This window comes from Schistocerca nitens, chromosome 4 (genome assembly GCF_023898315.1).
Source record: "Schistocerca nitens isolate TAMUIC-IGC-003100 chromosome 4, iqSchNite1.1, whole genome shotgun sequence".
In the NCBI taxonomy this organism is placed as follows: domain Eukaryota; kingdom Metazoa; phylum Arthropoda; class Insecta; order Orthoptera; family Acrididae; genus Schistocerca; species Schistocerca nitens.
Window position 1 is genome coordinate 356,145,468 of NC_064617.1, and position 14,088 is coordinate 356,159,555.

The following is a 14,088-nucleotide window of genomic DNA, read 5'->3' on the forward strand; positions in this document are numbered from 1 at the left end:
GCAATATGCGGAAAACATTAACTAGAATGAAAAGGAAGTGCTACAAAAACATGGAACAAGGAATAATTCCCATCTTATTATAGGGAGATGCAGAGAGCAAATATCATATGTATGACAGAAACTGGAGTATATATAACACATAACTGAGGACACTGAATGAAATTGCTACTTTGAGATGAAGGGATCGGCTCAGGATAGGAAATCATTGCATCAATCAGTTAGCACCCAACTAGAATTGCAGCAATGCTTGGTTAAAGGATTATCTTGGCAGTCACATGGCAAAAATCTTTCTCGTGACAACTCAGTACTTCACTTTGGTGTTGAACTAAAGGTTTTGAATTCAGTAACATAATTTAGTGCTTCAATTATTATTTTAGGAGAGTACAAGGATTCTTGCACAAAATATTAATACGAGAGGTTTGTGAACAACAATTTTTTTATTATCTATGTGTTTGGTGACAAATACATACATAACAAAATTTAAAAATATGTCCATGCAAAATGATCTAATGGAAAAGATTGGTCGAAGAAATCAATTTGGCATTAGTAATCACTAATATCATGAATAATAATATTTACAAGTTGCATGTGCAGATTTACTGAATATTACCCTCCGAGACTAGCACAAAAACAGTCTATAATCACAAATAAGTGTCCATGAAGTTGCAAACACCCATGTGGTTGCGAATACTGCTGAAACATATACCACTTCACTGCTGTTAATACTTTGTATCATTGAAATATCAGAATGACATAAGACACACTAAACATATATCATTACCATGACTAACAATGTGCAGACTCTCAACAACAGAAAGTAGTTTCGCTATAATAACATGAGAAATAACACACAGAATCGATACAGAACTGAACGAAATAGATGAAAGCCCTGTACATTTAAAAGGTGCTCTGTAACAAATAACCATAAATTTTACAAACATCTTCCTGAATTTCAAGACAAAAAACATGTAACTAATGATATTAAATAAATGTTACACAGTGGAAAGAAAAGGATAAATAACTAAAAACCCTGATAACAGTGAACATAAGGAAAGAAAAGGAATGCAAACACTGGAATGTAATGACCAAACGAAGACCAAACATAGGTAATGAATCAACTATTTGTGTCATTGTCAATCTGATTAATATTACATACTGTAAGTATCCTCGATGATTCACCTATTTTCATTCAGTTTGTAGCTTTCTGCTCTTGTTGATTAAGGACACAAAATTCTCTTGTGTGGTAACTAAAACTTGACAGAAGCAGATTTCTGGTTGTAGGTTTTTGTCATACTGCACAGCAAGGTTTGTAACTGCTGTTACTGATTTGCACACTGTACAATATTGAAATTATTCATAATGAACTCTCACGCAACACTACCATGTACTGATAAAAGTGCAATCGTCATACTAATACAGCAAAATCAAGGACAAAATACAGCTTTGTCCTCATGCATCACAGTTATAAATGAAATGAAGTGCTCCACATGGTTTAAGACACTTGAAAATCATAAATTACATTTAACTGATGTAGTACATCATTTCTTTTATAAATGTACAGGTACACATAATCTGGTGTTAAAAGTGTTTGGTGACAGTTAAATTTACACGTATTTTTTGGAATGTTTTCTGAGACTGGTTAAAACCAATTCTATTTACATTATATGTGCAAAAATGATCTGGTTTTTGAATTAGAATTTTCAAATTGCAAACAACATGTCAGTTATATACAGTTACATATCACTTTCATAAACTGAAAAAATAACATGTACTTGTATAATGTGAAAATATCACCACACTTCATTTTTTCCATAATGTACAACATTAAAAGATTACAGTTTTTAATAAGGCTCACATTTTACAAATTCTTTTTTTTAAACATATTCTACCACTGCAAATTTACATTACTCATATGTGCAACAGCAGAGTAAATGAAGTACTTGCAAGTCACGACATTCACTGTAATATAATGCTTTCTTGAATGTTCATTCAATAAAATTTCAAAACAATAGCAATTCTGTGTGTGTGGGGGGGGGGGGGGGGGGTTGTAGTTAGTGGAGAGGAAGGCAATATTCTGGCACTTGAAAATTTAATTTTAATTTCTTAAAGTACACAGTGACAATCTTTAAATGAAAATAAGTAGATAAAAAAGGAGGAGGATGAACAGGAGTACTGAGTGCAAAGAAGTATGCACAGGTCAACATCTGATAATGAGTGCATGTATGATTACTACTTAAGTGTAAACTTAAATGGTATGCATCTGTAACAAAATTATTATTTTGTGAACATCCACAACAATGAATATTTGTTTTCAACTATGTAAAGTTGTACAAAAGTATAAAGAGATGAAATTATCAATTCTATACAATGCAAGAAAGCAGTAATTACAATCTATCACTGTCTCCACATGAACTATTTAGCTTTTCTTCGTAAACTGGATGAACACCGAATTCTCCTGAGCACAAAGGTGACATTGAAATGTCTTAACAATTATTCACCAACGTATCAACTGATCTTACGAAAATAAAGATTTCTGAGAGATCATCAACAACTACACTTTTACACATTACAAAACACTCAACTTCTTCAGCTTCAACTGTAACAATCAGAAATCATATAGAAAGAAAAATCTGCATTACAATCTTGGCCCCAGCATGAAAGTTCTGTTGATAAGAATGCCTTCAGCACTTAAACCATCTTTTTAACTCTTGTCATCTATGAAGGCATCTGTATAACCACACAGTACACCTGTATTCAGAAAACTTTAGAACAGAACGAAAGTGATGTATTATCTATCAATAATATCACAAATGTCACAAAGACCTAACAAAGTCATTACCATGCATCATGATGATCAGGTATTCCACCATTTCAAACCATAACAAACTGCCTATAAAAATAAAGCACACACTTACAACAATAAATAATTATTAGTGTTCAAAACAGGCATTTTCCTGTTGCCCTCTGGAGGACTCTGACCAGACAGCGCTAATGGGACAAACCCAAGGCTAGAGGTCAGGATCAATGCGTTGTCTCTGCAAGCTGATTTCTTCATAAGCTTCCAGAAAATTACGAATATTATTCTGACATTCAGTTGTGCACCAATGCTGCACCAGTAAGTGTATTTCTGACTCAAGTGAAGCCTCTAACTTAGTTCGAAGGCCATGGCGTAAAAGTGCCTTTGTTGCTTCCATTGCCTATGATAAAAGAGAAAAATATATTAACAACAATATAATGACATCTACAATGAAATTTAAAACAGTAGTAGTAGAACTTTTATGGACAAGTGACATGTGTGAAGACATAAATTATGTATGTTCTGACACAAGTTTGTCTAATGTTTTGTAGATTTATACAAGTCATATTAACACAATGGACACAAAACTGATACCCAATGTTATGTCATGCCTTTTTTAATTGGTCTCATATAACTTCGAGTTCATAGTGATGTTGAAGTGCAGCAGACAATGACCTCTTCGGCAACTGATAATAATCAAAAGCTAGTTCCCTTCCTCTTAACAATCGGCAGAAGAGCTGACAGTGGTTAGCACACTGGACTTGTAAAGGGGAAACACTTGCTTGGACATCTGCATTTAGGTTTTCTGTAGCTGCCTTAAATCATTTATGGCAAATGCTAGAGTTCCTTAAACACAACCAACACAAATTTCCTTCCCTATCTTCATTAATTCCAAGCTCTTCCCTTGGGTAACAGAAGAAATATTGAATTTAATTGATGAAAGGAGAAAATATAAAAATGAAGTCAATGAAGAAGGCAAAAAGGAATACAGACGTCTCAAAAATGAGATCGACAGGAAGTGCAAAATGGCTAAGCAGGGATGGCTAGAGGACAAATGTAAGGATGTAGAGGCTTATCTCACTAGGGGTAACATAGATACTGCCTACAGGAAAATTAAAGAGACCTTTGGAGAAAAGAGAACCACTTTTATGAATATCAAGAGCCTCAAATGGAAATCCAGTTCTAAGCAAAGAAGGGAAAGCAGAAAGGTGGAAGGAGTATATAGAGGGTCTATACGACGGTGATGTACTTGAGGACAATATTATGGAAATGGAAGAGGATGTAGATGAAGATGAAATGGGAGATATGATACTGTGTGAAGAGTTTGACAGAGCACTGAAAGACCTGAGTCGAAACAAGGCCCCCGGAGTAGACAACATTCCATTAGAACTACTGACAGCCTTGGGAGAGCCAGTCCTGACGAAGCTGTACCATCTGGTGAGCAAGATGTATGAGACAGGCGAAATACCCTCAGTCTTCAAGAAGAATATAATAATTCCAATCCCAAAGAAAGCAGGTGCTGACAGATGTGAAAATTACCGAACTATCAGTTTAATAAGTCACAGCTGCAAAATACTAACATGTATTCTTTACAGACGAATGGAAAAACTGGTAGAAGCTGATCGGCTCGGGGAAGATCAGTTTGGATTCCGTAGAAATATTGGAACACATGAGGCAATACTGACCCTATGACTTATCTTAGAAGCTAGATTAAGGAAAGGCAAACCTACATTTCTAGCATTTGTAGACTTAGAGAAAGCTTTTGACAATGTTCACTGGAATACTCTCTTTCAAATTCTGAAGGTGGCAGGGGTAAAATACAGGGAGCGAAAGGCTATTTACAATTTGTACAGAAACCAGATGGCAGTTATAAGAGTCGAGGGGTATGAAAGGGAAGCAGTGGTTGGGAAGGGAGTGAGACAGGGTTGTAGCCTCTCCCCGATGTTATTCAATCTGTATATTGAGCAAGTAATAAAGGAAACAAAAGAAAAGTTCGGAGTAGGTATTAAAATCCATGGAGAAGAAATAAAAACTTTGAGGTTCGCCGATGACATTGTAATTCTGTCAGAGAGAGCAAAAGACTTGGAAGAGGAGGAGGACATTAGTGTTTAACATCCCGTCGACAACGAGGTCATTAGAGACAGAGCGCAAACTCGGGTGAGGGAAGGCTGGGGAAGGAAATCGGCCGTGCCCTTTCAAAGGAACCATCCCGGCATTTGCCTGAAGCGATTTAGGGAAATCACGGAAAACCTAAATCAGGATGGCCGGAGACGGGATTGAACCGTCGTCCTCCCGAATGCGAGTCCAGTGTGATAACCACTGCGCCACCTCGCTCGGGCTTGGAAGAGCAGCTGAACGGAATGGACAGTGTCTTGAAAGGAGGGTATAAGATGAACATCAACAAAAGCAAAACGAGGATAATGGAATGTAGTCGAATTAAGTCAGGTGATGCTGAGGGAATTAGATTAGGAAATGAGACACTTAAATTAGTAAAGGAGTTTTGCTATTTGGGGAGCAAAATAACTGATGATGGTCGAAGTAGAGAGAATATAAAATGTAACTGGCAATGGCAAGGAAAGCTTTCCTGAAGAAGAAAAATTTGTTAACATCGAGTATAGATTTAAATGTCAGGAAGTCGTTTCTGAAAGTATTTGTATGGAGAGTAGCCATGTATGGAAGTGAAACGTGGACCATAAATAGTTTAGACAAAAAGAGGATAGAAGCTTTCGAAATGTGGTGCTACAGAAGAATGCTAAAGATTAGATGGGTAGATCACATAACTAATGAGGAGGTATTGAATAGAATTGGGGAGAAGAGGAGCTTGTGGCACAACTTGACTAGAAGAAAGGATCGGTTGGTAGGACATGTTCTGAGACATCGAGGGATCACCAATTTAGTATTGGAGGGCAGCGTGGAGGGTAAAAATCGTAGAGGGAGACCAAGAGATGAATACACTAAGCAGATTCAGAAGGATGTATGCTGCAGTAGGTACTGGGAGATGAAGAAGCTTGCACAGGATAGAGTAGCATGGGGAGCTGCATCAAACCAGTCTCACGACTGAAGACAACAACAACAACAACAACAACAACAACAACAACAACAACTCTTACTCTGTGTAATGTTCTCATTGTGAACAGAAAGGTAGGTTACGCTTAAATTTTCCTTTGCAAGTAATGTGTTTAGTAATCAAGGTAGTGCCTGCTGTCTATATGCGAGATGCCATAAAATGTCTATACTTTGTGACATACTGCAAACTGTGAAAATAAAAGTAATGAAATAATAATCAGTTCTGTAGCATATCAAGGTGAGAATTAGAGTAACTTCATAAACATTGTTAGTAGCAATCACAAAGGGTGTCTGTCTTCATTGTTTAACAATTAAATCTCATTACCTAATCATTACATCAAGATGTTCACTTGCACGATGGATGTCTGTGTGGTTGTATGCGTCTGAGGCGATGTACTTAAACAAATGAAAGAGCAGTGGCTCAAAAACTAGTAATGTCTCTGTGCTGCTATCTGTTTCTGTGTGCTAGACATCAATTGGCTACAGGTCAATGTTTGCCTTGCCACACTTTATTTTCAATCCTGCTATTTCTTTTGTTGTAATAAATTAGACCATTAAATTAATAGGTACCCTTTGAACACCGCTGTGCATTTCTAACACAGATTAACAGAAAATGTCATTCCATTTTACCCCATCGTAGCTGTCATATTCACAAAAGACTGAAGAAATACTATTTCCATGATATCTCTTATCAATGGAATATATGTATTTGGACAAACATGGGATTACTCACCTATAATATAATTGGTAATGTTTCAAAATAGAACTAATTTGTGACATACAATACATGCTATACATATAGGTGTAGTGAGAGTTACCTAGTATAAGCGAGCTATTAATCACTGGATAACAAATAGTCCAGTCAATGGAAGGAAAATCTGAGGAAAAACTTTCTGTAGTTGCAAATTTTTACACGATGGAAGAAGGAAGTGCCATGAACAATATAGCAAAAATCCTGACCAGTAAGGTGTGGCCGAAAAATGGGGGCATTTAAAAGTTACTTTTTTATGTTTTTTGAGTAACTCAATAACTGCAGCCTCTGTCAAAAATGCTTCCCAGTGTTACATTAAGCTACATTAATTTCCCTAGAAAATTTTTTCTCTGGGACTAATAGTTTTCATGTTGCAGGGGACGGAAAAACCACAAATTACTAAACATAGTGTTTTAATGGTATAAAATTAATGTGTGTTTCACATCTAAGTGCAGTAGTGCCATATTTAGGAATAAACTGTGTTTTTTGGGTTTAATGGGGGTGGAGGGGGTGGTGGGGAGGAGTTTTGTGGTTATGCATTTCCCTCCTTTATAGGTCTACAAACTGAAGAGAAGCAGGCGAGTCCCAACTCCCTCTACCTCACTATGTCACAGCAAGTGCCTACAGGGTGTTTAACAAATTTGTACTAACCCTCCTGCAGTGCACCTTATGATAACTGGCCACATGCTGTGCAATGTTCATTTTCCACAAGGTGTGTTAACACTACATGGAATACAGGTAAGAATTATTAATAATATTAATGCAAAGAACACATGTGGAAAGAATCTGTGTCAATCAGTGAAGACTTTTCTACACTGCTAGAGGGAAAATTTATTCTTAGTGATCCCATAAAGCAGCTGTAGCTTTCTTCCACGAAAGGCATCCTCTCCCACGGCTGCTGCTCAATTTTCAGTTTACAGGCAGACTATACCTCCGCAGCATTTCCTGTCTACTTCTCTTATGTACGTAGACAAAATAACTTCACTGGGGTTGGATTCATACACTGGAGTTATTTTCTGTTTAAGTGAGTTATTATGTTATTAAACTGAACTCCTGCAGCTGTAATACGTCTACCACACTGAAGATTTTAGCCCAAGTGCAACATGTTGTCAATATTTATTTGACAATGTTTATTTCATTGCCTCCACTATAAATAAATGGAATACTTCTCAAATGCTCCATCCTTGCATCAGCTCAGGCTCTTCCGCAACGGATTTAGGTCACTTAGGTGTTATCCAACTTCAGATATTTCAATGTAAGTCAAACAATGGATTACAGCACATTACTGTTTTGGAACTGAACATGATCAAGCCCAGTCCATCAGCCACATTCACACCCACCTTGCAAGATACACTGTGGATGTGTGGTAAGTAGTTCACTCTGTGAGTTCCACTCTACAAGTCCAAGTGGTTTCTGAATAAAGAGATTTGCATTAACTTTCTGGTCATTAATTAGTTCATCACTAAGTGCCTACAACATGATACATAGCCTCACAGTACACTGTCGACAATAAAGAGCAACAAGCTGTCATTTCGCAACTGACCTGAAACACGCTATAGTTGCTTCTAGTGATGTACAGGGGTAGAGATAGTGTGAATTCACCTGTTCGCTATTCAGTTTGCAGGCCAACAAAGGAGGGAAGTGCATGAGCACAATCCTGTGAACTACCTTCCAAAATGCATCTGCATCTACATACATACTCAGCAACCCACCATATGGTGCATGGTGGAGGGTTCCTTTCAACGCTACAACTCATTTCTCTTCCTGCTCTTCTTGCAAATTGGCAAGGGAAATATGACTGTTCATCCGTACGACCCCTAATTCCTCATATCTTATGTTCATGGTCTTTATGCAAAATGTACACTGGTAGTAGTAGGATTGTTCTAGAGTCTGCAAAACATCAAATCTCTCAATTTCCTCAACAGCGTTCCTCGAAAAGGGTGTTACCCTCCGTCTAAGGATTCGATTTGAGTCCCCGAAGTACCTCTGTAATACTTGCATGCTCATCGAACCTACTGGTAACAAATCTACCATACCATCTCTGAAATGCTTTGATGCTTTCCTTTAATCTGACTTGGTGGGAATCCTAAACACTCTAGCAGTACTCAAGAATGGGTTGCACTAGTGTTCTATACGTGGTCTCCTTTACAGATGAACCACACTTTCCTAAAATTCTCCCAATAAACCAAAGTCAGCCATTCTCCTTCCCCACTACAATCCTTACATGCTCGTACAATTTCATATTGCTTTGCAACTTTACACTCAGATATTTAATTGACATGACTTTGTGATGCAGCACACTACTAATGTTGTGTTTGAACATTTTGGGATTGTTTTTTCTACTCATTTGCATTAACTTATATTTTTTACATTTACAGCTAGCTGGCACTCATCAAACCACTTAGAAATTTTGTCAAATCATCTTGTATCTGCCTAACATCACTCAATGATGACACCTTCCCAAACAACCCACCATTATCAGCAAACAACCGCAGATTGCTGCTCACTCTGTTGTCTTTCACATCATTTATGTATAGGGAGGATAATAGCTATCCTATCACACTTCCCTAGGGCATGTCACACAATATCTTTGTCTCTGATGAACACTCATCATTGAGAATAATGTACTGGGTCCTATTACTTATGAAGTCTTTGGAGCCACTCACGTATCTGGGACCCTATTCCACATGTTCATAACTTCATTATCAGTTTGCAGTGGGGCATCGAGTCAAATCTTTTCGTAAATCTAGGGATATGGTGTTTGTCTGTTCTGCAATGGCACTATGCTTTTCTACTGCTGAATATGCTTCTCCAGTCTGGTACAGGTCATCTCATGCCAGACAAGTAGACATTGCTCTCAACGAAACCTGCAGGTTGATCACAGGTTGCTGAAGACCTACCCCAACTGATAAGCTCTACTGCCTGGCTGGAATAGCGCCACCATGGGTACGCAGAACAGTGGCTGCCAACAAGGAGAGACAAAGTGGAACAGGACAGTGCCCATCCACTGCACGGACATAATCCACCACAGCAACGGCTGAGATCGCGAAAGAGCTTCCTGAGAACATCTGAGAAGCTCGCCATTTCATCAGAGAAGTCAAGGCTGGAGTTATGGAAGAAGTTGATGCCTCACATGCAGATGCCAGAAGCTGAAGAACTACCACCTGGACACAACGAGAGCTGGCTGGTGTGGAAATCTTTAAAAAGATTACAATCAGGAGTTGGACGATCCAGAGACAACCTGAAGAGATGGGGCTTCATAACAGAAGATACATCCTGTGATTGTGGACAAGAACAAACCACAACTGGGGCACTTGTGACAGGATACTTTCCAGGACTGGATCAGACTCTGAATGTGGCTCTCCAGCAGGGATACGACTTCCTCAAATCCTGCCCTGAAATGAGATCCATCCTTCATGAAATCCTCCCCACTCCACCGAGAGTGTCTTTCCGTCGTCCACCTAACCTTCGTAACCTCTTAGTTCATCCCTATGAAATCCCCAAACCACCTTCCCTACCCTCTGGCTCCTACCCTTGTAACCGCCCCCGGTGTAAAACCTGTCCCATGCCCCCTCCCACCACCACCTACTCCAGTCCTGTAACCCGGAAGGTGTACACGATCAAAGGCAGAGCCACGTGTGAAAGCACCCACGTGATTTACCAACTGACCTGCCTACACTGTGATGCATTCTATGTGGGAATGACCAGCAACAAACTGTCCATTTACATGAATGGACACAGGCAGACAGTGTTTGTTGGTAATGAGGATCACCCTGTGGCTAAACATGCCTTGGTGAACGGCCAGCACATCTTGGCACAGTGTACACCATCCGGGTTATCTGGATACTTCCCACTAACACCAACCTGTCAGAACTCCGGAGATGGGAACTTGCCCTTCAGTATTTCCTCTCTTCTCATTATCCGCCAGGCCTCAACCTCCGCTAATTTCAAGTTGCCGCCGCTCATACCACACCTGTCTTTCAACAACATCTTTGCCTCTGTACTTCCACCTCAACTGACATCTCTGCCCAAACTCTTTGCGTTTACAAATGTCTGCTTGTGACTGTGTATGTGCGGATGGATATGTGTGTGTGAGCGAGTGTATACCTGTCCTTTTTTCCCCCTAAGGTAAGTCTTTCCGCTCCCAGGATTGGAATGACTCCTTACCCTCTCCCTTAAAACCCACATCCTTTCGTCTTTCCCTCTCCTTCCTTCTTTCCTGATGAAGCAACCGTTGGTTGCGAAAGCTTGAATTTTGTATATATCTAAAAACAAAGATGATGTGACTTACCAAACGAAAGCGCTGGCAGGTCGATAGACACACAAACAAACACAAACATACACACAAAATTCTAGCTTTCGCAACAATCTGTTGCTTCGTCAGGAAAGAGGGAAGTAGAGGGAAAGACGAAAGGATGTGGGTTTTATGGGAGAGGGTAAGGAGTCATTCCAATCCTGGGAGTGGAAAGACTTACCTTAGGGGGGAAAAAGGACGGGTATACACTCGCACACACACACATATCCATTCACACATATACAGACACAAGCAGACATATTCAAAGACAACTCTTTGTCTTTGAATATGTCTGCTTCATCAGGAAACAGGGAAGGAGAGGGAAAGACGAAAGGATGTGGGTTTTAAGGGAGAGGGTAAGGAGGTATTCCAATACCTTGTTTGCACCTTGGGGGGAAAAAGGGACATGTATACAATCGCGCGCGCGCGCACTCACACACACACACACACACACACACACACACACACACACACACACACACACACCCATCCGCACATATACAGACACAAGCAGACATATGTAAAGGCAAAGAGTTTGGGCAGAGATGTCAGTCGAGGTGGAAGTACAGAGGCAAAGGATGTGGGTTTTAAGGGGGAGGGTAAGGAGGTATTCCAATACCTTGTTTGCACCTTGGGGGGAAAAAGGGACACACACACACACACACACACACACACACACACACACACATCCATCCGCACATATACAGACACAAGCAGACATATGTAAAGGCAAAGAGTTTGGGCAGAGATGTCAGTCGAGGTGGAAGTACAGAGGCAAAGATGTTATTTAATGACAGGTGAGGTAGTATCATAGGAGAAGGGGAAGCTGAGTTTTGATTGAGCGATTCTTTCTAAAACTAATGATTTGTGGACAGAAACTTTTCAGTCGGAAATTTGTTATGTTCAAACTGCTAATAAGTTCAGGAATTCTGCAGTAAATTGATATTAAGGATATTGGTCTGTAATTTTGAACATCAATGGCCTTTAAATGCTCACCCATCCCCATGTGTCCATAAGTCAAGATTTTCAGTATGTTGTTTGCACTATTCCCTCCTACCACTATACAAAAATATGCAACAACATGGATTTTTCCTCCTATCTTTTTTGTCTTAGTTGAATTGGCTAGAGATTAAAAATGTGAAAACCACCTGGCACCTGATTCTCATTTTTAAACATAAAGAGCAATCGCTGTAGAATAATCACCAAAGGGCTACGAAGCACTAATTTCACTATATACATTATATCCCCATTGGAAGACAGAAAAGGCACAATGGCCTGCTTAATTAAAGTATTTGTCCAACACAAGACTATAATGAATATTCTTGCAGATGGATGGATGTCAGTATCAAGAATCAGATCCTGAATAAGAATAACAAGAAGTATTGTTGTTGAATATCAATACCTATGAAACATTAGGACGAAGTCCTTACCCATGAAATGAGCCCTAAAATGGAAGATGTCATGATGCATATTCACAAAAGCATAGTTACAAAACCAGACTGACTATATTCGTATGCTAAACAGGATGAAGAGTCTACTGTGATCTGGAATAGGAAGGCGGTGTTGAAAACTGTAAATCCACAACAAAGACTTTATTTAAAAGGCATAGAACTGCACTATGTGACACCCAGAAGCACTTTTATCAACTGAATCATGGAATATGCACTGATGCTTGCCTGTCAGGAGCCATTATCACCATAATAATTAATCACAAAAATATTTCCATACAAAAGCAAACTGAATGCAATTCACAGCAATGGAACCACTGGCTATCAAAATGTTGTACCACTCGATGAGCAAGTACAGCTACTTTTTGAGAAAAGTTGAAAACATATCGATTAGTTGAGTGGTACACAACTTCTTGTTGTAATTATGATCTTCAGTCCAAAGACTAGTATAGTTCTATGTAGCTTTTCAGACTTGTCTATTCTGTGCAAGTCTCTTCATCTCTCCATAACTACTCTAACCCAGATCCATTTGAACCTATTAACTGCAGTCATGCCTTAGTCAATTTTTACAACCCACACTTCACTCCATCACTAAACTGAATATTCCTTGATGTCTCAGAATGAGCCCTATCAATCGATCCTTTTAAATCAAGATATCCCAAATATTTTGTACTACTCATCTAATCCTCACCGTCCTTCTGTAACACTACATATCAGGAACTCCTATTCTCCTCTTGTCTGTACTGCTTACCTTTCAGATTTCAATTCTACAAAAGGCTATAATCTACACAAACAGCTTCAAAAGAAACTCCCTATTTCAATGTTAACAAATTTCTCTTTTTCAAAAACACTTTTTGTGCCATTTTTGATGTGTATTTTATACAGGGTTTTCAAAGAGTCTCTCCGCAGTGCTGTATGATTGTTAGCCGTGCGTGCCGTATGATTGTTCGCCTGCCTGGGTTTTTCAACAAAACAATAAACACACAACGATACTGCAGTGATATTCTGTACCCATTCATAGGAGAACTTGTGTTAAAAGAAATACTGAACGGTTGTTTTCAACAAGATGGTGCAACCGCGCATACAGCTCGCGTTTCAATGTCACTGCTCGCTGATGTTTTTGGTGATCGCATAATTTCACAGGGACTTTGGCCTCCACGATCGCCTGACCTAACACCACCTGACTTTTTCTTCTGGGGTGCAGCAAAAGCAACTGTCTATAAAAACCATGCAAAATCCATCGATTAATTGGAAACTGCACTATCCACTTTCACTGCTTCTGTTACAGAATAAATGTTACAGCTTGTGTTTGGAAACATGATTAGACAAATTTAATTGTGTATTCAACAACAGGGGGGATGCTTTCAACATTTAATGTGAAAATTTGTAAGTAAAAATGAATATTCAATAAATTAATAACTTTTATTTCATTGAGCTTCATTTCGGTATATTTACTGCAGCACACAGCATGCGCAGCTAACAGTCATACGGCACTGCGGAGAGACTTTTTGAACACCCCGTATCTTCTCTACTTTGGCCATAATCAGTTATTTTTTTCTGTCCAAATAGCAAAACAGAGCTGCTACATTTAGTATCTCATTTGCTAATCTAATATAGTTCTCTCCAGTTTGCCAGATTTAATTCAAACATGTTCCATTACTATTAGTTTACTTTTATTGTTGTTCATCTTATTACCTCTTTTTCAAAACATTTTCCACTCTGTTTCACTGAT

General features: G+C 38.9%; 1 protein-coding gene across 3 annotated transcripts in view; it reads right to left on the reverse strand.

Annotated features, from left to right (window-relative positions):
- Positions 1–418: 418 nt before the first annotated feature.
- LOC126253090 (uncharacterized) overlaps positions 419–14,088 on the reverse strand; it is a 96,061-nt gene continuing 82,391 nt past the window's right edge. For all 3 annotated transcript variants that reach the window (XM_049954193.1, XM_049954192.1, XM_049954191.1), the window contains exon 7: positions 419–3,197. In XM_049954193.1, the coding sequence (XP_049810150.1) occupies positions 3,009–3,197 (189 nt within the window). In that variant the 3' untranslated portion in view covers positions 419–3,008. The remainder of the gene's footprint in view (positions 3,198–14,088) is intronic.